We start from the raw sequence: 26,434 nt of genomic DNA on the forward strand, positions 1-26,434 counted from the left end.
CCCCGTCATGATTTATTTCCACAATTTGCAGTTTTACGCAAAAGCCACCAGGCGGAGCCCCTTCCATCCTTTTGTTCTCTGAACTGTAGAGTCTATTGGCAGGCTTAATCATGCATTTCTGTTTAATAATTTTACACACACATACACCCCCCAAAATTGAGAAAATGTAAATGCACGCAAGATGTAACTGCTACCCTAAGATGTCCTACAGACATGAAGCTTCAGTGGAGAAACTTGCAAGACGTTTTCGTCTTGCGAAGCAAGCCCATAGGGAAATTCGTCTTGCGAAGCAACTCAAAAAACGAAAAACTCTTTCGTCTTGCGAGTTTTTCGTCTTACGAGGCATTTGTCTTGCGAGGTACCACTGTACTCTTGATTAAAATCTGGTAAGGACTCCATGATCAAATACTGTAGTTTAGCTTTAGAGACTGGATCTAAATTGCAGGACAAAAGATGGCATCTTTCTCTTCTTAAGCAACAACCCCTTGGGATTTGAACATTTTTTAGTACACACACCCCATTTCCAACCTCCTTGAATTAATGGTAGCTACTCTGGTAACCAAAATTTGATCTGGTTTAGGCAAGGTCTCCACTCCCACTCCTTCTTTGCATGTGTAAACACCTTTGCACAATGCTCAGAGAACAGCACGGCTACTCACCTGGGCATTCACAGCCTCCCCCTTTGGCCCTGTTTGCCACTGCAGCTGCATAAGAGCGTGCATCCAAGATCAGAAGTTTCTGAGGCTGAATGGCTAGACTTTCTGCTCCTGAAGCGTTGGAGATGGAGGAATCTGAAGAAGAAAAGGAGAGAACAGCTTATTCTGCAGCAGTTATCGAAAAAGTGCACACTTGACACATGGATTATATGGCATCTTACATATAGAAAAGATCAAGAGAGAGAGAGAGAAGCAGAGGAGCTGATTTGACAGTGGAACATACTCCTCACGTCTAATTCCGGCACCAGCAATAGCTGATTCAACCAGGTTACAGAAGAGGGAGAAGTGAGGCCACAAGGCCCACCCCACCGGGCTGCCTAGAACCAACTGCCATTTTGCTTCTCCTTCAAACTGTCTCCTGCAGTTATCATTCCACCCTGTCATTATGTACACAGGAGGCCACTTTTTGTTGAATCTATGTAGCTCAGTATTATCTGCACTGACTTAACAGCAGCTTTTCAGGCAGGTAGGTTTCCCAAACCTACCTGAAGATGCTGGAGATTCAGCCTGGGACCTGTCTCACCAGCGTGGTGCATGCTCTAGTTATCTCTTGCTTGGACTACTGCAATGCGCTCTATGTGGGACTATCTTTGAAGGTGACCCAGAAACTACAACTAATCCAGAATGCGGCCGCCAAGACCATATAACACCGGTCTTGAAAGACCTACATTGGTTTCCGAGCACAATTCAAAGTGTTGGTGCTGACCTTTAAAGCCCTAAACGGCCTCGGTCCAGTATACCTGAAGGAGCGTCTCCACCCTCATCGTTCTGCCCGGACACTAAGGTCCAGCTCCAAGGGCCTTCTGGCAGTTCCCTCGCTGCGAGAAGCCAAGTTACAGGGAACCAGGCAGAGGGCCTTCTCGGTAGTGGCACCCGCCCTGTGGAACACCCTCCCATCAGATGTCAAAGAGAAAAACAACTACCAGAATTTTAGAAGAAATCTGAAGGCAGCCCTGTGTAGGGAAGCTTTTAATGTTTAATAGACTATTGTGTTTTAATATTCTGTTGGAAGCTGCCCAGAGTGGCTGGTGAAACCCAGCCAGATGGACAGGGCAAAAATAATAAATTATTATTATTATTATTATTCTGTAAAGCAGATGCTCTACCACTAAGCTATGGCCCATCAATGACATGTGTGGCACCCTGGCTATCCTCCTCCCCCCACACCTCCTCCAAGGCAGAGCAGGCATCCAGGTGTCCTACACACAAGAGCAAAAAGAGCTGCAGGTAAAAGGTTGAAATCCCTATCAGGGGGGAAACTGCCATTCGAACTCTATGGAGACTCCAAAATGCAACATGTGAGAAACAACGAGATAATCAAACTTACCAAATTCTACATCAGAGAGGTCTCCTCCATTGGAGAAATCTCTTGAACAGTTTCCATTCACTAGTTTACTGCTGTTAGACTTGGAATCTGAGGCACAAGCTTTGGCCACTGACTGGACAAGATGTTCGTCATCAGCATTTCTCCAGCCCCACCAGCTGACCTCTGGCTGCCCACAACGGGAAATGACCGCCCCATTGCCCTGATGCCTATAGGAAACAGAAATGAAACAGCTAACAGTAGCCATCACAATAGGGCCCTAAGTGCAGGTAATGCTAGAGCAAATGCACAGTGACATAGGAATTGCCACCTTACTGTAGAATTCCAAAAGTAGTTTTGACTTTCTAAAGCAGAAATACTTTCTATGAAATACTGTTTCATAGGGCATTCTAATGTATGCCCTATGAAAACAGTATTTCATAGTGAACTTCATTTGAATCAACATTTGTAATCAAAACGCAGCAAAAAAATGAAGTTAGGATTTAAAGAGATTTGTGTCAGAATACTCAAGAAATAAATTTCAAAGTAACTGAACCAATAGATCTATGACCACTTATACCAGGGTCAGAATTTCAACCAGTTTTTGTTGATGCATATAAAATGTCTATAATGCAGAGATGTCTAGAACTGGGAGGCTGCCTGTTTAATCCTAAAGAGAGATCAGTGACAAACTGCCAAAGTTAATGATGATCAGCAGCTTCAGTACTTTAGTTGTGCCTTTTGTTCAGAAACAGGCAGTCCATGAAGCCCATCTATAGTTTTATATAACCTGTGCTGTGTCCCAAAACAACCCATGTAGCCCACTATTATTATTACATTTCTAGACTGCTCGTCAAACAAAGTCCCCTGGGCAGTTTACAAATAAATCAAATAAAATCCAGTCAATAAAGCATTTCTCAAAACAAATGACATAAAAACTCAGAATTCAGTGCAAAATCAGGACCAAAAAAACACAACTGAAAACAGACCAGCAAGATAATTATTATAAAAACCGGCCTCAAAATCATTAAAAGGAAAGCAATGTGCCCAGGTTTAAATACACCAAAACGTAAGAGTAAAATTAAAAGGTAGAATATTTTGCACCTGATGCCAAAAAGGTCATAATCAAAGAAACAAATGGACTTCCCTGGGGAGACCATTTCACAACTGTTGGGCTACAGGGACAGCCACCATTTATCCAATCATTCCTACACATCTTGAAGGGCTTGTGGGCTTTGCAGCAGGGCCAGCTGGAGTGAATCAAGGAACAAGTCCCAGCCAGCTGAGCTTACAGCTGAGCATCTGGGGTCAATGCTCCATAGCCCAAAGAAAGGCAAGTGAAAGATCAATGGTGTCAGTTTTGTAGTTCAGCATAGTTGCCAAGCTGCTTGATTAAGCATCTGGCAAGGTGATAAAAAGTGCACACACCACTTTATATTCAATTTAATGGGTGCTTCAGTGAAGGCCTCACCTGTAAACCACAGCAGGGATGCGTTTCCAAGATCGGAAGCCTGCCACACTCTCCAGCTCTTTGTCTGTGATCCAAACAGGAACTATGAGTTCTTGAGGGTAGCTGCTACAGAGCCTGTGTGGGAAAAGGAGGACATTTTTTTAAAGCCATGCATGTATAGCCACAGCACTGGTTTCCTTCCATGGCAAGCTGTTAGCACCCTTCCAACATAGAAGCCCAAGGTGCAAAGTATTCTTTCCTTGTCTTCCCTTATTCCACAGTCCTTTGTGAGCACTACTTTCTCAAGAACAGAGCAATCTTATAATTTAGCACTCGCCTAGGGAGAGCAAAAATGGTTTCCAAGTTGCCAGACACAGCCTTATATTACATGACCCAACCTTGCTGCTTGTTTATTCTCAGATGCTCCTGGGTCTTTTAAGGCCAGGAAGCAACTGGACAGGAGACCCAAAGTGTTTAGGTAGCTTGCACTATTCGTTTTAGCAGCCCTTTGAGGCTAGATAGCAGTGCCTACATACATTCCATGAAACAGGCTTGCAGTGGTGTATGCAGACACTAAAGGTAAAGGTACCCCTGCCCGTACGGGCCAGTCTTGCCAGACTCTAGGGTTGTGTGCTCATCTCACTCTATAGGCCGGGAGCCAGCGCTGTCTGCAGACACTTCCGGGTCACGTGGCCAGCGTGACAAGCTGCATCTGGCGAGCCAGCGCAGCACACGGAACGCTGTTTATCTTCCCGCTAGTAAGCGGTCCCTATTTATCTACTTGCACCCGGGGGTGCTTTTGAACTGCTAGGTTGGCAGGCGCTGGGACCGAATGACGGGAGCGCACCCCGCCGCGGGGATTCAAACCGCCGACCTTGCGATTGGCAAGTCCTAGGCGCTGAGGCTTTTACCCACAGTGCCACCCGCGTCCCTGCAGACACTACAGAACTACAAAATGGCAGCTACATGGGGTGCTCTATCACTTTGCTTTTCAGAGCTTTAAGGCTACTAAGAAACCCCACCCGCTCAGCAGTACCAGGATCTACAAGTGCATCCAACCACAGCAAGGGCTATGATATGCTCTGCTCCAAAATGCCTACTTCAATAAAAGTTAGGCTGGTGCCAGCTGTCTGCAAGCATCCACAGAACTTACTTGTACTTCTCGTTGATGTTGGAGATCCTCCAGGCATTGTTCATATCAAAACCCATCCGTTCAACCTCATTTTTAAATCTCGAACTTACATGTTCTCCTACAACAAAAGCAGACAATAGTAGAATGAAAAGAACTTAATAAGAGATGGCCCCAGTGATTTTGTCAAGAAATTAGGTAAAGGTAAAGGGACCCCTGACCATTAGGTCCTGTCGTGACCGACTCTGGGGTTGCGGCGCTCATCTCGCTCTACAGGCCAAGGGAGCCGGCGTACAGCTTCCGGGTCATGTGGCCAGCATGACTAAGCCGCTTCTGGCGAACCAGAGCAGCGCACGGAAACGCCGTTTACCTTCCCGCCAGAGCGGTACCTATTTATCTACTTGCACTCTGACGTGCTTTCGAACTGCTAGGTTGGCAGGAGCAGGGACCGAGCAACGGGAGCTCACCCCGTCGCAGGGATTCGTACCACCGACCTTCTGATCGGCAAGTCCTAGGCTCTGTGGTTTAACCCACAGCGCCACTCACGTCATGAAATTACAACAGTAGAAAATCTGCCTTGCTTATGCCAACCATGAAAATCTAAATTTAGTAACCATCTTTAGCGGTATCATGTTATTTTAATTGGCTCTGCACAAAGTGATAGGTTAATAATCAGTTGTTTCCTGATTTTTAGCTGAAGACCAGTTAAGCTAAGGCCCCTTAAAGACTGGTTGGTATTTGCCTGCCCCATTCTAGTTTCAATGCACGTCTTCCCTTTGTAAAAAAAGCGCTCAAAAATTTTTATTATCAATTTGTACAATTAAGCTGGTCTGTTTGAGGAACACATGATGCTACTCCACAAGCAAAAGACAATTTGTAAACATTCGCTGGGGAAAAAGCTGGTTCTTTAATAGCTGCAAATATCCTGTACTAGTAGCTCAGTTGGAAGAGCATGAGAATCTCAGGGTCATGAGATGACAGACATACCAACTTTCCCCTCACCAAGGATGGGACCAAGAGTATGCTTCACTTCAATTCCATGGTCTAAGGATGACTTGCAGTTAGAGCTAAGTCCCCTTTCTGGGTGGAAGGGGTTAAGTAAGCTTCCCTGAATATGATAAAACCCCTCTGACTGTGGATCAGGTCCAAAGTTTTCACTGATCGTTGTGCAGCAGCAAAGCTCTCTTGATCTATGCCAGAAAATTGCAGTACTGAAAGCTCTTCTCAGCAGCACCTTCATACCACTGTATAATTTTGGTCAACTCTCAACTGAGTAAAAGTTTGAATTCAAAAATTCTGCTCTGCAGAGAACTGCATATATCAATGTGCATTTGCAAGAGCAAGAACAAGTGAAACATCATTTGCATTGTAACTGGCTGTTTCTATTATGAAGATGGCATTAGCAGAAAGAACTGTTGGTTCTCACCTGAAATTACTATAAGAAGGTGGAGCCATAACCCAACCTGATGACCTTCTATAGTAACAGCATAAAGTGTAATAATATTTTTTTTGTTTTTGCACATGCATACGTTATAGGCCTACGTCAAAAGAGAGGGGGAAGCACTTTATTACCACAAAATGCCTTCTCTCCATTTCAGCTTGTTGTTCCAGAGGGTCTGCAAAATGAGGCCAGAATATTCACCCATTATGAAAGAAGGCCAAACACATTGCCCTTGCTCTGATTTGGCTTTGTGGCATCCCATATTCAAGACTGAATGGATGCATGATGACATGGCATCCTAATGCTGCTTATGTAATACGCAATTGGCTTGAACTGCCTATGAAGAAGCCCATAGATAATATTAAAAATAGCAGGAAAGCTGTATGTTGGAGAAAGCAGCCACAAACAATGAACAAAAAAAAGGCAACTGAATAGTGGCAGCTTTAAAACCTATCCACTAAACCCTTCACTCCCTTAACCTTGAAAGTTTCCAAGGAAAAAATCCACCAGCACCTCAATCAATCGGAATAAGCTCATTTATCTCTACAACTACACAAAGAATGTCTGCATCGTACCTGGTCGACACAAATCACCATGCTGTTCTTTTTCACTAGCATATACCTCCATACACCAGGCGTGGTAAGCAAATGAAAAGACATCCTCTATCTTTGAAGGAGGGCGGATGGCATTGTTCAGCCGTTTAAGCCACTCTTGACACTGCTCAAAAGTAGAGAACTGACATCTGTAAAAAAATAAATAATATTTTTTTTTTTATGCCAGATAAAAATCTATTAATTCTCACCCAGAGAAATCCAAGCCACAGAATCCAAGTTTAGCTTCAAAGCAGACAAGAAGAGAGAAGACACTGGCATTTGGCTTCAGAAGCTGCACTGTATACATTTTACGACAAGTGACCTCTAGTATGCAAAAATGCAAAGTTAGTATCACTACCTCAAGATCATCCATTTTTAATCTAGGGTTCTTTGCATAAACCTTCAGACCATAGCCATGTTTATCTAAATACTTTTTTTTTTTTTAAAGTTGAAGAAAGGCCATCACCACCTCTGGCAGCAAGAAGCAAAATCATGCAAATAATAGATGAGAACAGGCCTTTTCTACAGTGGCTTCCCGTCTGTGACCTGCTCCCCTCCAGGGAGGCTCGCCCGGTGCCTTCACTAAGTGCCAGGCAAAATCATTTCTCTATAACCTGATTAAACATTCAATGACCTTTTTAAAATTCATGATGGTGGGGTTATTGGTTTTTGTTTGTTTTTTTATTATGTATTTTCTTATTTTGTATTTTTATGTTGTGAATCGCCCTGTGGTCTTCGGACGAGGTGTGGTACACAAATGTAATAAATAAAAACAACAACAATTCGTGAAAATAAACACACAATGAAATAAGCTGTTTCAGCTAATCTGAGGCACCCACGATTGATAGAGATGGATAATTTGTTATACTCCTGCAACTGTATGCCTTCAACTGAAAAGTTAAACTGCTGCAGTGGATTGTCAATGTTCTATTGATACAATACAAGACAAGAGGGAAAACGTTACCCAATCATGAGACCAGGTAATAATTATTAAACAGGGCACTGATACCAATCTTTAGCAGGCCATGCTTCCTTGTAATAGTGTAACGTGTACAACCATCAGGATAATTTATATGTATATATATACACACATACCTGATAACTTTGCAGTCCTTACAAGTCAAGTGAAGCTGAAATATATCCCGGCATTCAACACTCTCTATAAGCTGCAATGGAACCTGTGATTAAAAAGATTAAATGACCTTGCTTAAAAAAGGCTGACACAGTTTCACAGCATTTAATATAAGGATTTATTAGACTATTGTCCCTCCTTTTCTTCCCATATGAATAGGTACAGTTGAGTCATGGAAAAGGAACATGTGTAATTATGACACAGCATAAACAGGCTCCTATTTTGTGGCATCTTAAAGGCGAACACATTTATTATAGCATTTAAGTTTTCATGGACTAGGTTGCGCTTCACCAGATGCAAGAAGTGTTACACAAGAGATATACACTTGCCTTCCTTAAAATATGCTTTATGTTTGTGGTACTTATAAAGCACATTTTAATGCAATCACTCAAGTTCCATCTTTAAAGCAGCAATAATTCTATAGGAAAAGAGAACTACATTTCTCTCACGCATTAGAGACAGTTCTTTAGCTTATATGGTTTAGTCATGCAAGACTTCTTGTGCAGTGCACCTTTCTCATCTGCAAACCTAAGAAACAATCACACTCCTGCTTTACCTTCTTCCACTCCTGTTTACCTTCATCCACTCCTTGGGGCAGGAGGGTTTAGGGGGAGTTCTCTACAGAGCAAATGTTGGGATAAGGGGGAAATCTGCCCTTCACAATTCTGATACTGGATTCTCCTGTGCCTCCACTTCAACAGTATCCCCAAATTCAGCACTGCTTCCTTTTAGAGTAAACAGCAACCTTTAACTCACAACTGATAAATAAAACACCACACCTATATCAATATGTAGAAATGGGTCAATCTGTCTTGATACGGCTTCTGCCGACAGAAACCCTGCAGAAACTATGGTGTATTCTCAACTACACCCCACTAGCAATCACTATAATATATGGACCAACTCACCATAATTATGTCCATTATATGAGCTGTTAAGCAAGTTTATCACTTCTGTCTCTTGGCAGCCGTGAACTTCTGATTGGGCAGAAGGTGCACACCCGTCAAACAGGAGAAGGCCCATGTGCAATGGGGGCAGCCAGTGAGACCAAGCAACAGCATTGCCTCAAAGCCAGTGGAGGCTGGTCCATTAAGCCAAACAGGGCACTGGACCACCAATCTCACTCTACTTCAGCCAGCCCCAAGCTGCTTTGCCTTCCTACTGGGCTGGTTCTAGTGGCTACTTCCTCCTCCTTAGTTGAAGTTGGCACTGCAGAACCCAGCAGAGAAGAGGATGGAGGCAAAACTAAAATTCGCTGGCTCCACCTAATGTTGGTCTCCCTGACTTCCACCTTGGCAGCCCCTATGGGCTGGGTCCCTGGAATGCATTAGCTGTGCAAAGACAGGTCAGGGCAATGTTTCTGGGGGGCAGGCAACATAAGCAGGCACCTTCTCTACCAACTTTTAAACACCTGCTGAAAATTCTTCTATTCTGCCAGGCGTATGGAGGCAATTAAGAGTGCGTCCTCCATAATGGCCTATTGATGTTTGCTTTTAATTTCTTTCTGCTTTTGTTTTTAACTGCTTGTGATTTTATTGTTTGGTTTTATGTTTTTATATTGTTGCAAACCACTGTGATACATTTTTATGATACAGCAGTAAGCAAGCAAACAAACAAATATTCCCACATCCTGAGCTGTTGGCCTGAGATGGAACTAGGCTGGCATCAATACTGCTACAGGCATAAAGAGGGTGGCAATGGACAATAGACCAAGGTTTCATGCTAGGGGACCAAAAAAAAAAAGTAGGAAGAAAGGATTTGAGAATTTCTACTCAGAAACCCTGTGACCAAACAAGCCCAAGCTCTCCATCAAGTCAAAGACTTTCCTCACATCTTTGTCCTACTCTGGAACCTGGGCTGCTTCAAGAATTTGTGCTGTGCATTAGCCTCTCCCTGTGTACCCTTTCCTTGAACCTTTCCAAGATCACAGTTGAGGAGCTGAAACTTCCTTACCAAGATTCTCATATTAAAACCTCCTATCACTTCTTATTAGTTCAAATAGATGTTTCCTACTGCCCTCCTTATTTTTTCTCCCGCCCTGTTCCTTGCCTCCATCTGTTCCCCTTCTCTCTTTCCCTCTAAACAACCCTCCTTTATTAAATACAGCCTTCCACAGTATTCTCTATGAAAAGCGGAGCATTTGCTTCCGGGGGGTGGGGGTGGGGGGGACTACTGGAATATTAACTTTCCTTCATCTCATTTTGCCAAGCATTCTGCCTCACCTTGCCCTGTGAATTCCATTTGCTTTTCTACCAGGCAAGTTCAGGAAGGAGAATGCTGACAGCTAGGAACTACCTCCAGGGTTAGAGGCTGCATGCAGTGAATACCATCTGCTGGAAACAATAGTGGGGAAAGGGGCTACAGCACTCATGTCTTGTTTGTGTGGCCATGTGGTTGGCCACTGCAGAAAACAGGATACTGGAATAGGTAGGCTTTTGATCTGATCCAGCCGCCAGATTCTTCTTGTGTTCAACAGTCATGCTTTAGAACACCCCAAATCCGTGCAGTTAGTTCAGCCTCCAAAACACAAAATGCTTGGTCAGGCAGCAGTGCACTAATAAGGCAGTATCAGTAAAACAATGAACAAACCATTCTGCCTGTTTTCAGTGAGCATGCAAAGCTATCCAAACCCACCAGTGTCGTTTTACAGTGGGAAATCTCTAAGCATGTTTATTACCTTTAATTAAAAAAATGATTTCCAACAAATGTTAATATTCCTGCTATGTGTCTGAATTTGTTATGGACTGCAGATGAAGAGAGCTACATTTGGTGAAACTAAATTATTGCCCACGAGTAGAGGGGCAAAAATTCTAAATATTAACTGAACCGAACAGGAAATAAGTTTCACTGTGTCATTAAACGTCTGTTGTTTTACCCTTTACATTTTAGTGCACTGCACCTACTACAAACTTATAAGAAGTCCCAATTCAAATCTATGACATTTGAACCAAATTATAATTCTTTTGCTGCTGCTGCTGCTGCTGTTCCCATAGCTTTACCAAATGCCACGATTTAAACACTTTCCTTAGATGGAGCCAACTAAGAAATAAACCTGGGCATTCAAGTTTTGATGTACAAAGTGTGTATCACTGCTGAATTTGCAAACAATCCCACAGATGAATAAGTCAACACTTTTGAAAGCCACCATTCCATCAGCTTATTGCTTCGTTTACTGAGCCTTCTGTTTGCTTTTTCAAAAGGGGACATCAAGTTCCTATTGCTATGCGATCCATGAATTTATCCAGTCAAGTCAAAATGCATCATGCAGTACAGCCCCTGCCTGTGTTGCAAGGTGAGCACTGGCCACACAAGTTTATTCTTTTCCAAGCAAAGGTGCAGCAGTAAAATGTTACACAGCAACACCGTTTTACTTACTGAGAGCTCACAAGCGGCAAGTTTACAGACTCTCTATTGAATTGTAAACAAAGGACAAAATTAGAATGAAACCAAAAGGCAGGCTTTGGATATTCTCAGCTGAGTTTCCCTTTCTATTAGCCAGCTAACTTGCATACCAAACATGAATGCTGGGGGCCCAGGTCACTACTGCCAATGTGCAATATCAAGTGACTTCAGGAGCACTAATTTTTGCCTGGCCAAGAGGCACAGAAACAAAATTCAGGATGTCACATGGGCATAACCTCAACTAGCATTACAACATTAAGTGCCAGCAGTTTTGTCAGGACTCAACATTCCAATCTGTGTATTAAACTGCAGTGTAAAATTTAACCAAAATGATTATATTAATAAACATCTCCCTAGGATCAGATAAACACACTAAAAGTAAAGAAATTAATAGCATCTCAGAATACTGAGAATTACAGCAGTATTACTTGTTCGGTGACACTGAAGCAGATACTTCTAAACTACCATGTTATGCTCTAGGAATCAGTCGCTTCTCAATGCAACGTATCAATTTTGTTTCCACTCATCTATTAGGATTAGCATACACACCCAGATTTCATTACAGAAGAGCAATATGTGTTTTAATTCTACTTCATCTCACCAACATGACTCGCATAATTCCACATGATTCGCAGCTGGTGATAAGCTATGAAGCAGAATGAACATTACTTGGGTTGTCAGGTGAGGACCACAGCTGCGACCAAGAAACTGTTTTAACTTGTTTTAACTTTTATACACACACAACACAACGCAAAAATTACACAGAAGAACTTCTAGTCCTAATCATTTATTTATTTTAAAAATGCAAAAACAAATTCAGACTGCCTATCCACTTTAGCACACAGCAAGGGGGAACCAAGGACCTCTGTCCCATGGAATCTATTTTAAGCAGTAGAACAATAAATTCTCACTTGAATGAGGCTCTTTGTGTGCAGCACCAGAAGTCACTGCTGGTTTTTGTTTTTTGTTTTTAATTAGGGAACTGAGCGCCTAACAAGTTTTGAGCTAGGTGCTCTTCAACAGGGTCAGAAATTATATAGATTTCCCTGTCACCCCTAAGAAAGCCAGATATTTCTAACAGGTCACTGAGTGACATGGAGAAAGTAATTTCAACAACAGCGTGATTCATTGCATGTAACAGCTACTATACAAAGAGCACTGTTATGCTCCATGACAGCCTCTTCCAATTTCCAAACAACCTCATGGATTTTACTTTGCCAGGTCTCTGAGCTGAAGCACATGGACCACAACCCAAGGAATGCTGGGCACAGACAATGAGCCATGCTCTCTACAAGTGGGCCTATATACTCCCATCAGTGGAAAACTGAATACTACTATTCTACTACCTGTTGACATGTGGTCTCAGGGGCTGAGAAAACATTCGCACGGCACCACCAGTCTCAAAGGATCCTTGGCAGCAGCCATATTATGCAAGCTCACAGCTTGGTTCCCCAAAACCAGAGCAGGAATCTCAATACATTGCTACCAAATGGATTGGAACATTTGCAAGGGCCAAAGACCTACTGCTGTTCAGCTGAGCTACAGCTGCCAAGAAGCAAATCCAAAAAGGTGTTCAATCAAGGATACTAATAAGGCAACCAAGAAGAATTAACACAGCGGGGCTAGGACACGTGTGGGGAACTTTTGACCGTCCAGATGTTGTTGAGCTACAACTCCCAATATCCTAGGCAGCAGCATCTGGAGGGCCAAAGGTTCCCCACCCTGAACCAGGATGAGGAAAGAAGAACTGCAGGTTAGTTATCTAGAACAGCAGCAGGGAGAGGGACATAATTCTTCATTCTGGATCCTTGTTGTTTCCTATCTTACATCTATGAGTTACATGATAAGAGCCCCAATATATAAGGAATGGGTGGCTGTGCATTTTCCAACCACATAACCAGCAAGATTTCTAGCCATGAACAGCCAGGGCAGACGTGAAAACTTACATTCACAATTGATTCCTTAAATTTGATGTGAAGTCTATAGTTGGAAAGTGCAATGATGGCATCTTCAGCTCGACCTACGTATTCAGTGCTCTCCCCATGAAGTTCGGGGAACGGGACCTGTTGAAAGGGGGAGGGGGAGGGAAATAAGTTTTATGTAAACAAGTTGATGGTGGATTCTCAAGGAGTTCAGTCACTCACACCTCAAATGCAAAGCATACGGATCTTGACAGAATATGACTAGGACGTGCATGTAGTTGTTAAAAGCCACACAAAGCTTTGGGTAAACACCTGACAGAACAAGGGCTTTAAGCTGTGTCACAAGACATTAAGAGGGGCATATTTTGATGGAAGCGGTTGCAGCTGAATGTTCCCACAGTAAGTTGATTCTTGCTGAAACAACATTAATATGGCAGGCAGCCACAACCAAAGACCCCTTTGGCAGTAGCTGCCTTCCACTTTCATGTTGTTTCAGTAAGATGCCCATTGTGAAAGTGTAGAGAAGTCGTCTCCACCTTCCACACTGAACAGGGAGTCAAAGATGATCTAAAACACCAAAAGGAGATTTGCCCCAAATAATCGTAGCTCCAGCAGAAGAAGGGACTGTTACAGAGCTGAAATATCACCTAAGTTCAATATCAAGTTGGACAGAAATACAGTCGTACCTTGGTTTTCTAACAGCTTAGTTCATTAACAACTTGGAATTCAAATGTCACAAACCCAGAAGTAGGTGTTCAGTTTGCGAACTTTGCCTCAGAAGCCGAACATCTGGTGCAACTTCCGCAGCTTCCAATTGGCTGCAGAATGCTCCTGCAGCCAATTGGAAGCTGTGCCTTGATTTCCGAACGTTTCGGAATTTGAACAGACTTCCAGAACGCATTCTGTTCAAAAACCAAGGGGCAACTGTATAAGCAGTGGACAGAAATAAAACCTGTGGAGCTACTTCACAAAACAGGAAATTTTTCTGTATTATAAACAATTGTAGAACTGACACAGAGGAAAGGAAAGTGTGTCACAAAGAAGTCCAAGGTTTTCATATATACTGTATAGCTGAGGAATTAATTCTAACAAGGTGAAGGGAAGAAAGAGAAGGTCCCTTGAAAGTAAGTGATTAAGCCTAGTGAGGACATAAGAGCCCTGACAAATTGGACCAAAAGCCTATTGAATCCAGAAGACTGCTTCTCACAATGGTCAGCTGGAAGCCCACAAGCAGGACATGAGCACAGGAGTTCTCCCTGGCTACTGTTCATCAGCAAGTGGCATTCAGAGACATGCTGCAGACAGCATAGCTGGGTTTGCAGGAAAACTTCCAACTAAGAAACACACAGTTAAATAACTTTTGCAATCAAGCTCACAAGTGCAGCAACAGGATTTGAATTAATAGTCCCATGAGTTAAGATAAATCAAGTGTCTGATCTTGGCTAGAAATAGCATCATCAGATCTGCCCATGTGTCATTGCTGTGAGGGCAAAGGAGAGTCGGGTGACTACCTGGAGATTCTCATCCTCACGGATCAGCTGCTTCCTGGGGAAGATCTGATTAGCTTGGATGCATTCAAGGCTGTGTTGAGTCTCTTCATCCTGAAAAAAAACAAAAAACAGATCATGCAGTTTATTTCAACAGGTATACACCCATACATACTAAATCTTTTCACTGACTGAGTTTTTTTGGGAGTGGGGTGGGTTGCAGGGAATCACTGCAATGCACCAATGAAATGCTTTGCTATTACAAGCCTCTAATTTTAAATTTGTCACCATCTTTTTATGCTTACACTACTGACCACTTTTTTTGTCAGGAGCACACAAGACTTTAGCTTGCTGCCTTTTGGTGTCCACACAAATGTGGTGATCAGGGCAAAGGGATGTTCACAGTGCTGGCCTACTCTCCAGTTCCCCTTTCTCAACTGACTCAAATGACAGGAACTGAGCAGCACCTCCCTCTACCTGCTGCCTGCAGAGGTATCACTCAGGTCTGGAATGCCTTGAAATTTTAAATAAACAATAAACAATTAAAAAAAAAAAAATTTATGCACCGCTTGGTTGTAGAAAAAAACCTGAAAGCTGCTTACAAAAAAGATAAAACAATAACATTATAACAAGGAAAGTTTACAACAATGTTTTAAAACAAAAAGTTAAAACAACCATAGACTAAAACAAATAAAAACTCAAAAGAAACTTCCCTTTCTTCCCTCCCCTGCCTAATGGTACTGACTCACTGAGAAATCTCAGCACTACTTCAGAAAATATGTGGTTCTTTTAAAAAATTGTTTTAATAACTGACAACTGAAACTATTTGAAACTCACTCGGAACAGTATAAAAACATATATTTTACACATCTTTTTCACTTCATGATAAACATATGAAAGAATGCAACTCTTTTTATTTTTTCCTTTATTTTAGATGCCATTTTGAGAAAGCTGATCAGCCTTGTATTTGACACCTGGACTGGTCAGATGCCCAGAAATGTAATCTAAGTGCATGGAACTCCAGATTAGTTTCAAAGTGATGACAAATTGAATTTATGCCCCATGAATATTAAATACAGAGTTAAATTATGGTGCACAAGGTGCCAAAAATTGTGTTTTAACTGTGCTGAAGGATGTGATTTAGACACCTAAAACCCTGAAAGGGTGGGACATCAAAGCCACTTTCCTTCTCCAGGAACAGAAAGAAAAAGTTAGTAAGTACTGTAAGTAATTTGAATCCCTAACTCTGGTGCTTTGTTGGAACCTGGCAGCTATTTATTATGTACTCAACAGGGCAGAAACGAGCTGTACCAATCCTTGCTCATTTCAAACAGCTTTGTCCTTTGAATGAAATATAATCCCCAAGTGTAGTACAGCCTGCTGTATACATCCAAGGGTCACACCCACTTTCTCATGCTTCAACCTGCCTTGTGCTGATTAAGCTTAACAGAATTTGTACGCTTACCATGACAGAGTCAGGTTAATAGGCAGAGCCTTGTCCCTGCTTTCAATTGTCTGTAGCGCTGTATATCATGTAACAATCTGAAAGACAAAATTAGAAAGTGAGTAAACAGGACAACACATTTACTATTAGTAAATAAGTCACCGATATTCACTTGAATTCTAAATAACTCAAGTACAGATGTAAGAAAACAGAGTTCAAACGACAAAATATAGGCAAAGGCATTTAATTAACTCCATTTGATTTTTTCTCACTGCCTCACTCAAATTTGTTCTGAATTTTTGGTTGCTGGGTTTCCTTAAAAGACTGATTTGAACTTGCATTATAACAGATGTCCATGCTGCAAAGCAAACCATTTCTGAAGCTCTGAAGAGTCTGAAAAAATGGTACTGGAATCTGCCATTCAAAGAATAAAAGTAAAAACAAGTCCCGCAGGGTGTACTTAACTCCTGAGGCACATCAAAAGTAGCTCTTTGGATTCTGGCTGTTCTATTTATTAACAAAGCTCACCTGCCATGGTGACGAATTCACTTTTAACGTCACTGTTAACAGTGAACCTCAAGAAAGGTACAAAGTCACGCAATTCTGTGGGCTGCCATTTAGCCTATTAACATAGAGATCTGCAATATGTTTAACTACCTGGAATATCACTACGAAATACAGCCTTCCGAGAAGCCCAATAGCCCTCTAAAAGTTCTAACTTTATTTATTTAGAAGGCTGATATCCTAACTAAGCCCTCAAATGAATCAGGGCTGCTTACAATACTCTCCCTATTATGCCTAACTAAAAAGTTAGAAAGCCATTATACTACTGAGTTAGAAGAAATGTCCTGGAAAGAAGTCTAATAATGAGTTTATTGTCTATTACAGGAAAATTTTCTGCCAGCTTTCAGTGCAACAAATTCAGAGCCTGGGTTAATGGCCATAATATGTTGGGGGGGGGGGGAGAAATACCTTGGCTACTAAGAGGCTGAGATTTCATATTTTTCATATTTCATTTTTTATAGCTTCTTTAATGATTTGTTGACTTTAATAAACATCTGATTGATTGGTCTAACTACCCGTATTAGGAAGAAAATTTAACTAAAACACTGCTGTTTAACTTTTTAGCTATTCAGGGATCAGAGCTGCCTAATAACTGGAGCTTGCAAATATTTGTATTTTTTTTATATACAATGCAGCTTACAACAAGCAGGTTCACAGTTTCACAATAAAAACTACAACACCAAGACAAAACACAAATACCGTAGAATACAATACAATAGCAAAAGGCAGAACCGATAAAGCAAACTGCTTCATCAAGGCAAAGTCTGCCTTTAAAAATAAGAAAGTATTCAACAACTTTAACTTTAACAAGTGGTGTGTGTGCGTGTGTGTGTGTGTGTCACCCTGACTTCTTGGGGCAATGTGCTGAACAGTCTGAGTGGACTGAGAAGGCCCTCACTCTCACCCCAGTCAAACAATCCTTCCCCAAAGATGGGACATAGAGAAGGGCCTCCTCTATATCCAATGCAGTGGGCAAGGTGATATGAGAAAGGCAGTCCGATTAAATTCAATAATAACTCATTTATGAAGCCTTTTGGCAGCTTCCTACTAGCGTCCATTCGGCAACATGGCTTTCCTAAAAGGCACTCTGATTCTTACTGAGTAGCAAAGAACTTCTGAGCCTGTAAGTGCAAGGAAACAGGACTGCAGAGACTGGTATGGCTCAGATGTGCAGCTTGGTTGCCTCTCCAACATAGCATGCAGACCATGCACTGCTGAAGCTATGTTGTGTGGAAGGTGGGGCTAACCCTGCCCACACCTGTGAAATTCCACTCACATTGAATAGTGCATCACACACACACACACACACACACACACTCATGTGTGTTCATGGCAGTTATGCTCGCAACTGAAATATTACCACAGGCAATGCTGTCATGTTCACCTTATGCCTATCCATACTTCATGACATAACCCAAGACAATACAAAACAAAGTAAGATTAGAAAGGTGCAGAATCATAACAGCTTCACATACAAAGCCTATGTCAGTCTTTCCTAACTGGAGACTGAATGGAGTAGAAGCTACAGGATGAAGCAGGTAAGAGTGGAAAGCTTTTTGGTCCACATACCTGGCTCAACTGAAAAGCGAAATGAATAGCTCCATAACAAGGTTACCACCAAATGAATCAGAACAAACTGCTACTCTCTACTTCTGCCTTCGTAATCATATGGAATACCTCCAATTGTGCACAGAAATATGCCACAAATGGGGGCACACCCTTCTATCTTTTGCTAATCAACTAGCAGTAGCTCGCCAGGCTTTAAGGATGGGTTATTTCCCAGTCATACCTGGAGATGCCAGGGACTGAACTGCAGGCCTTGTACATGCAAAGCACTGAGGTGTGGCCCTTCCCCATACATTCACATTCTGCAGATGTGGACTACCAGAAGGTTCAACATAGTAAGTTGAGATGCTAAAGCTTCATTTTTTGCTAACCATCTATTAACTTACCAGCTAGTACCAAAATATTCCTTCCAAAAATTCCAGGCGTTGGTTCAATGTTCTGTTACTTCAAACTGAAAGCAGAAAGAACGAAAGGCCGTGCTGTAATCAAACTGAATTCATGGTTATTTGGTGTATGCCACCTCAGAAGCCTGCTTAACTAGCTACAGCAAAATATAAATACTAGAAATGAACAGCCTTCATCCCAAAATAGCATTTAAGCAGTAAAGGTAAACTGTTATTTCTAACTCTCCAGTTCATCCATTATTCTAATCTTAGCACTGCTTTCAAGATGTCCATGCCCGAAAATGTATTTTTCAGTAGCTTGTACCCGTTTGGAGCTCACTTTAGGAAGCAAGAACAATTGCATAAAGGATAATTAATAATTTTGGAAGTTGGGGGTAGACGTGATCTCAGCTGAGCTTGAAATACAGAACGAAAGGTAGATTTCAAGTGCTTCCTCAAAATCCAGTGATATCATTTTTTTTTAAAAAAAAATTACTGATTGTACTTATATGACCCCTTTCAGGGCAAAGTCCTCTCAAACCAGTTTGATAATTTGCTTCATTCATGCACACCCACCCACCCCAGAATATTTCGGCATCATATTTACAGCAGAAACATTGTCCAGTACAATCCATTCCCAATCCCAACAACTTTCCTTTTATGTTTCCACCTGTGAGCCATCCTGCCACTAAAACGGTCCACTAAAACCTACTGTCTTAGCTAGTCTGAAACCTTTGTTTTAATGATGAAAAGATTACAAACTTTGTACAGCACTCCCTTTCAGGTAAGGTTAGATTGTCTTGACTGTTATTTAAAACCCTTCAAATCTGCACAACAGGCAGTAATTCAGCAGGTCACAGAGCTGTAACTAGGCACACTGGAGCAATGCCCGAGTGCACCTCCTTCTCCTTTCCAATATATCCATTTCATAAGGGTTGATGCAAAATCCTGAAAACATATTTTGCTGAAAACAAGGAAGGGAGAGACTAGACATGGTCTGGGTGGAGATAGTTGTGGTCATGGAGCAAGACTTTCATTTAAAAGGACTGACCAAGGCATTCCCCAGAGCTGTTGTTTCTGCAGTCGTTTCTTCACCCACACACTTGTTTGTAAGTTTCAACTTTTCTTCCCCACAAGAGGAAAAAACAAGAACAGAACTGGCAAAAACTCTACCAGGTGGGGAAAGAAGAAAAAAAGGAAACGGTCTGAACAGGCCATTAGGCTCACTTCCTGAGCACTGAAATGTCAGTGGCTTGTTCCACATGATGATGCCTGACAATAAATATTACACAACACTTTGTATACAAAGGTATATAAAATGAACACATGCACTGACAAATATCTGAAATCAGTTTCGCAGGATGTATATTTAGCACCATGTACCCTGTGGATATTGGCAACCAGACCCAGCTCAGTTTCCCCAATCCAGTTAGTTTCTCAAAACACCTGCCTTTTAATTCTCACGCGAGAAACTAGTTTAAGCGCCACTTGCTTACAAATATGACAAACTGTTCAAGCTACTCTTCAAAAGCTGCAACCTTGTGCAAGCTTCCTTGAAAGGAACCCTTGCAAGGCTAGATTCTCAGAAAATATACATAGCATTGCGCCTCTATGTTTGTCACAAGCTCTTAAGTGGTATCTCAAGCAAACAGGGATGCATGTGATGATGACATGCTGAAAAACAGAACATTCTTAAGACAGCTTCCACTGATAACACAAGTCCTCCTAGTTTAGCCTTAAGTCGCCTTGCATCCCTGTGAGGGGGAAAGGCAGGATATAAATAAATATAATAAATATTTATGTAGAAGGTCCCAGATTTAACAAGTAAAGATTTCCAATAAAATAAAATTATACATACATACATACCCCGCCCATCTAGCTGGGTTTCCCCAGCCACTATGGGTGGCTTCCAACAAAATATTAGACAATACTGGGGTACATAGACCAATAATCAGACTCAGTATTAAGAAAGCTACATGTATTCATATTTTCAAACTTGCACACATGCAAATATTCCAGCTTTCAAACTTTCATCATCCCTTCTTTGCACAGTATCCACTGCCTTCCTTTGTTTGAACTTCTACAAAGCATTTCTATTCCTCCTTACCCATGGAGGATAAAATGCCATTGTGACAGATTTGTCCTTTCCATCACTGCAGCCTGTGTGGCTTTTACTAAATACTTCCAGTGGGGTAGCAGTTTTTTTGAAGCATGAGTAAGTTCCTACTTGGCAGACATTAAAGTCTGACATCACGCCCGAGAATGAGATGGCTCGTTTCCACTTTGCGGGTATAATGGAATAATTCTTACTGCCCATTTCATTATCTTGCAATTCACACACAGGAGTTATTAAATGGCATTATAAGAATTTAGGTTTTATTTTTACAGTCTTCCTGAAATAAACAAAAGCTAGAATGCAACAGAACTGCATCAATTACAGTCTGTACAGGCCATGGGCTAAGTAAAGTACTTGTGGGAAAACTTACTGCATGTCACTGAAAGCAAAGTTTGCATTTTTAAAGTGGCATACTAAAAAGGGATTTTAAAAAGAAGTGCTAAGTGTGCCACAGGCCCAGGCCAAAGTATGAGTCAGTGCCACATAAAAACGGCCTGTTTCTCATGCACCAGTCTTTTGAGAAGCAGCAGGTCTCAAGATTTCACACTCCTCACTCTGACACAGCCAAAAGAAGGAAATTGGAAGCATTTGTTTCTAAACCAGGGTTATGTCCAACTCAAGGAAGTAGTTAATTTGAACCAGTGATGGTGCTGAACAGATGAAGTTGCAGCACCAAATTCAAAAGGAAGAATCAGGAGCACATTTCCTTTCCATCCACTGCTTGAATTCAGCACTTTTTTTTGTTGCCATGCACAGCAGCAGGGGGAAAAACACCAAATTCAAAAAGCATCAAATTCAAGCTGGAAAGGAAGGATCAAGAGAACTATTAAGAGTGTACTTCCAATTCTCCCTTTGCAACCACAGCCTGAATTCAAGCAATGGCTTGCAGTTTGAATCACTTGATGGCATGTGATGTCAGGTGACATTTGTCTATGGAGGACTGGCCACTTCTGGATCTGGTCCTGTAGTCAGGTCCATTTCCCTAAGGTTCGTTTAAATGATGACTTGTTAACAAGCCAGGATTATAAACCATGGTTTGATCCTTACCATAATTCTCCTGAGCTCAGAAGAACCCTGGAAATTTAAAAGGCATGCACAAAGCTGTTCAATTTCCTCTCCTCAGCCACACTGGAGGAAAGGTCACTGGAGGAGAGGTCAAGGTGTGATAATCCTTCTCATGAACATACCACTGAATTATGGTTTTACATTGCATGCAAAACAGACCTACATGTGCTGAACAGCGCTTCTTGATTGCTGGCTTCATCTATCAATCCTAAATTATGGTTTTAATCTTCCTCCTTGAATTGTTATTCCACTTTGATATTTCTTAAAAGGTTGAGAAATTCTTGTGTTTTGTTTTGTTTTGTACAATCCAAGCTGCTTCAGACCTTGGTTTTAGGTAAAAATGATGTAGCACAAATAGAACAAAATGCATGTATCTGATGGAGTCACACTCAAACCACTAGTACTACTGACTTAGTCTATGCAGGCCAAGCCATAATACCCACTACCAAGTGATGAAATACAACTCCAAGTTGAAGACCAGAGCTTTGCAACTCTGTGCCTTGCGAATGAAGCACAGATGATGGATACAGAATTCCTCCTACACAGGAGGTTGATGGGGCCGGTTCCCCGGAGATTTCCAAAGTGATCCTAAATCAAAGCAGAAGTTTCAGCTCTGTCCTATAATTATCAACACAACAGGTGAAACTTTAGTCACAAATATGTAGCAATTTATTTGACTACCAAGGGAGCTTTCTGAGCATAGATGGAATCTTCTTTCTGGAGAGCTGGACTTCATGCAGTGTTCATCTTTCTGTCCACAAAGACAGATAGTTATCCATTTTGCAAAGGTGATAATATTATATATTCAAAGGTTTAAAAAGGAGGTCCAACAAAGGCTCTTATGGGGAACATTAAATGCCTGTGACTTTTCAATTTACCTTCCTAAAATAAACAAGGGCTAAGCACAATAAAGGAGAAAATCTAGTTTTAGGAGCTTTCCCTTGGACTGGATACTGTCAGTTTATTCTTCTCTGGACAGAGGTTACTCCCCTCCCCCCAAAAAAGTTATTTGTAGTCTCTGTGTAGTGGTGTATGTGAAGTCCACAGCTGTCCAAAATAGCATTTGAGAAATGAGTGGCTGCCTCTTTTTTTATTACCTTTGCAACCCATTATGAACTTTGCTCTGAGCATCTCTATATAGAAAAATCCCTTCAACCATCTTATTGTCTTATTACTGTTCTTTGTCCTTCTCTTTAACCTTAAACAACTTTGATACAAATATATATAGAATGATCCGGGACAATTTCATATTATATCAGATTACCTCTATTGTAACCACAGCAGTAACTTCTAATGAGAGACAGCAGTCACTTCAGAAAAATGTGACATGACTGCCTGAAGAATGATTACCGTAGTTAGCCCCAGAAACAAAAGATAGGCACCGGAACTGACTGGAAGAAGTTCCTTTCTGTGACAAGATTCTTAAGCAAAAATTATCAAAACGCTTCTCTTTCAAGATGCCCTGAATCTTGGATGGAGACATGAGCCCCCATGGCCTAGTCAGACCTACATACCTCACTGTCTCTTCAGTTGGCAGTACATGTTTCTCCCTTAGGCAAAATGAAAGCTGGGAGATGGAGGGGGGGGTCGGTACGTTTCAAACTTCTGACATGCTTTCCAGAAGTTTGGCCATCACTGTACTGAAGTTTAATTAGCCTTCACAAACCTCATGCCCTCCAGATGTTTTGGCTCCTTTGCCATCACCTGCACAGAATTCCCTGTCACCTGTGGCTACCAGGTTATTATTGATATCAGCCTTCCCCAACTGAGTGCCCTCCAGGTGCTTTGGACTACAACTCCTGCCAGCCTCAGCCAGCTCTACTATGTTCCCATCCACCTTAGCATCATATGACTGTGCTGGCTGGGGGTGACAGGAGTAGTAGTTCAAAATATCTGGAAGGCACCAGGCTGGGGAAGGCTGAATGAGACAAAGAATCTTGTCCAGTGGCTGCTATTATTTTGTTTTCCAAATTGATAAAAATCTCAGTCATTTAGGGAACAGGGTTGCATTAACTGGAGAGAGGTTCAGATTACATTTCTATTGCAAAGCTCAACATCTGTGTTTTCCATTAGGTTTTATCTCTTCCAGTACTAGTGACCAAGCAGCCAATCTCTTTTTTTAGCGGCCCTTCCCATAGGAAAGGCTAACTGGGAGGGTTGTTCAGTACCACTGCTGGAAGGTGCTAGGTGTCAAACAGTGTGTAGCTGTGTAGGTGTCAAACAGTGCTAGGTGTCAAACAGTGTGTAGGTGTCAAACAGTGACACCTACATACCTACACACTACCCTGCCCCAGGGCAGAAGTGTTGTAAAAAACAAACAAACACTACTTGGTCCACCAAAAACTGTAGACCCCTGCAAGCAAAACTACATAAACCAGAATAATACATTTGAAACATATGATATTCACATTTGAGAAAGAAAGGACTGAGCTGAGATCCCAAGTCAAAACGAAAACCAAACAAACTGCTCTGTCCTGTACAGAAGAGCAATCTATATTCAAAGCTTTAATCCATAAACCAAAGCCTACAAGAATGTCAGCAGTGGGAAAATCATTAGATCTCAATAAATGTTTGCTTAACAAAAGAAAATTAAACATGGGGAGGGGGCAGCATGATCCTTCCAAAATGAAAAGGTACATTCTCTTTCTGTGGGAGTTTGTCTAATAAAGAAGAAAGGTTCACTGCATACAGACAAAGAGCATAATTTGATTATGAGCACCCAACCAGAATATAATGCCCCTGTTCACAGCAAATTCCTGTTACCAGGAGTATTAACAACAGTGAAGATAGAAGAATTCCCACCAAATGTCCTATTTCCTTACAAACTTGCATCCAATATGTATTGATTCCACCATAAATTGAAAATCCAAAACTACAGCTTTCCTCTTCCTATTTAACAGTTTCTTGATTGGCAACAATTCAACTAGATTTCATGCATCTGGTAATATAGATGCAATGTAAAATGTTGCCATGGACTCTTGGGAAACACAATTTGGTGCGCAGTTATAGCTCAATAACTGTATTCAACAAAAGCATATCATTATTTCTTTTGATGTGACAGATAACAGTTTTAAACCGGCAGTTTTGTAATTAGGTAACTCTGTTATCTAGCAGTCTCTGTTCAATCCATGAATAGTAGCTCCCAAGGCTAAGGAATCGTGGGCACCTAACAGTCGTAAGGACCCATTGCCAGCAATATGAACATTTTCTCCATGCATCATCTTCCCCAAAGTAACTTCTCAGAGCTTCTCAGACCTCAGCAGGAATATCCCCTCCTAAATTACTGCCTCTAGTATTGACCAGACTTCAAACTGATAATTGCAGGGCACTGATCTATAGAAGCGAAACTATAAGCTAATCACATGGGAGATGGAGAGGCCACATATACACACATCACTTTTTTCTGGGATGGATCAACTCTTTACTTATCAGAAGCAAGATGTTCATGTTTGTGTGAGATAAGACGAATGGGCAAGAAGAGGGGAAGTGGCTTTTCTAAGAAGTGCAGTACACAACACTGTAGGTTCAGATCCTTCACTTTTTCCATCAAGCAATCTGGAAATCAGTCCATGATCAGCTGTTCCTTTTGTGAGTCTTTACAGAGGCTAAATGGCTTCGCAAACCCTGAACTCAGTGAGTCTCTAGAATTCCATTTCCTGAGTGTCTTTCCACAGTCCTTGAAGTACGTTTTTATTTAGTTCTGCTGCTTTATGAAGACATTGGAGCTCTCATCTTGATGCCCATTCTGGCACATCTGAACCCCGATTCCTCCTTCCCGTTTTCCAGAGTATTATTGCAAGCTCTCCCCCCCCCTTCATTCTCTACTCTTCCTGCCAGCTTTTGAATTCTCACCGCAACTTCCTCTTCCTTTTTCCTCAGTATCTGAAGCAATTCACCACACAATCTCACTGCTGCATCAGCCCTCACTCATCCTGCTTGTCTCATCAGTCTTAACTGTTAAATAGTAAACTGCAGAACAGGGGTGTCCAAAACGTTGATCCCGATCTACTGGTCAATCGTGGGGTGCCCCTGGTTGATCCCGTGATCCTGAGCAATCAATCACCCGGGGGGGGGGGGGAGAGCTCAAAAACTTTGGTTCATCCTCTCCCAAAAAAGCTGAACAACTTGGTCAATCCAATGGGTAGATCACTTCCAGTTTTTTTTTATAGTGGGAGTAGATCACAGTCTCTTGGAAGTTGGACATCCCTGCTGTAGAGTTTCTCAAAAAAAAGTTTTTTCTGGAAAAACTCATCTTGTCTCCACTGATCCCTTGAAAACGCAACTATCCTAACTAAATGATCCAAGTTACGTATACTTCGCTCTCCTGTGTTCCAGTGTTAAGCTTCTGAGCCAGCCCAACAGGACAAACAGCAGCTTCTGGCAGAATACCATCAGAGCCGCTGTAAGAAATGGTTCTATTATCACATGTTAAGATTACCCCCACTCCCCTACCATTCATGGAAGAGATTGTTCTCTGAACATGGAGTAGTAGTCTACAGACATGTTAAAAGACATGTTTCCTAAGTATAGTAACACTCTTCTTCAAGCACAGCCTGCAGAGAGCTGCAGTGCTGGGGACTGAGACTTGGAGGAATTTCTCCCTATAGATTAAGATGATCTGTTGCTGCTGCTTGTGTCTTTTATGAGACTTACTGTGTTGTGAGGGGACATGGCCATCAATCTGGACACTCTGCCTTTCATTTCTTATATTAATAAACCCC

General features: G+C 41.7%; 1 protein-coding gene across 36 annotated transcripts in view; it reads right to left on the reverse strand.

The window, feature by feature from the left end:
• The window catches only part of MTMR3 (myotubularin related protein 3), a 57,239-nt gene that overhangs the window by 18,016 nt on the left and 12,789 nt on the right, over positions 1–26,434 (reverse strand). For 20 of the 36 annotated variants that reach the window (XR_014558980.1, XM_083716934.1, XM_083716930.1 and 17 more), the window contains 10 exons: positions 18,536–18,600; positions 16,041–16,117; positions 14,600–14,689; positions 13,113–13,229; positions 7,728–7,810; positions 6,615–6,781; positions 4,623–4,719; positions 3,491–3,604; positions 2,044–2,249; positions 660–791 (listed from right to left, as the gene is read on the reverse strand). Coding sequence is in view for 35 of the 36 variants with exons in the window: in XM_083716934.1 (XP_083573060.1) it covers positions 660–791; positions 2,044–2,249; positions 3,491–3,604; positions 4,623–4,719; positions 6,615–6,781; positions 7,728–7,810; positions 13,113–13,229; positions 14,600–14,689; positions 16,041–16,043 (1,009 nt within the window). In the remaining variant the exon portion in view is untranslated. Of the gene's footprint in view, positions 1–659; positions 792–2,043; positions 2,250–3,490; positions 3,605–4,622; positions 4,720–6,614; positions 6,782–7,727; positions 7,811–11,139; positions 11,173–13,112; positions 13,230–14,599; positions 14,690–16,040; positions 16,118–18,535; positions 18,601–19,982; positions 20,083–26,434 lie in introns of those variants that run through there. The other 16 variants (XM_083716942.1, XM_083716939.1, XM_083716956.1 and 13 more) reach the window with 2 other exon arrangements.

The sequence above is a fragment of the Podarcis gaigeae genome (assembly GCF_964106915.1).
Source record: "Podarcis gaigeae genome assembly, chromosome: 16".
In the NCBI taxonomy this organism is placed as follows: domain Eukaryota; kingdom Metazoa; phylum Chordata; class Lepidosauria; order Squamata; family Lacertidae; genus Podarcis; species Podarcis gaigeae.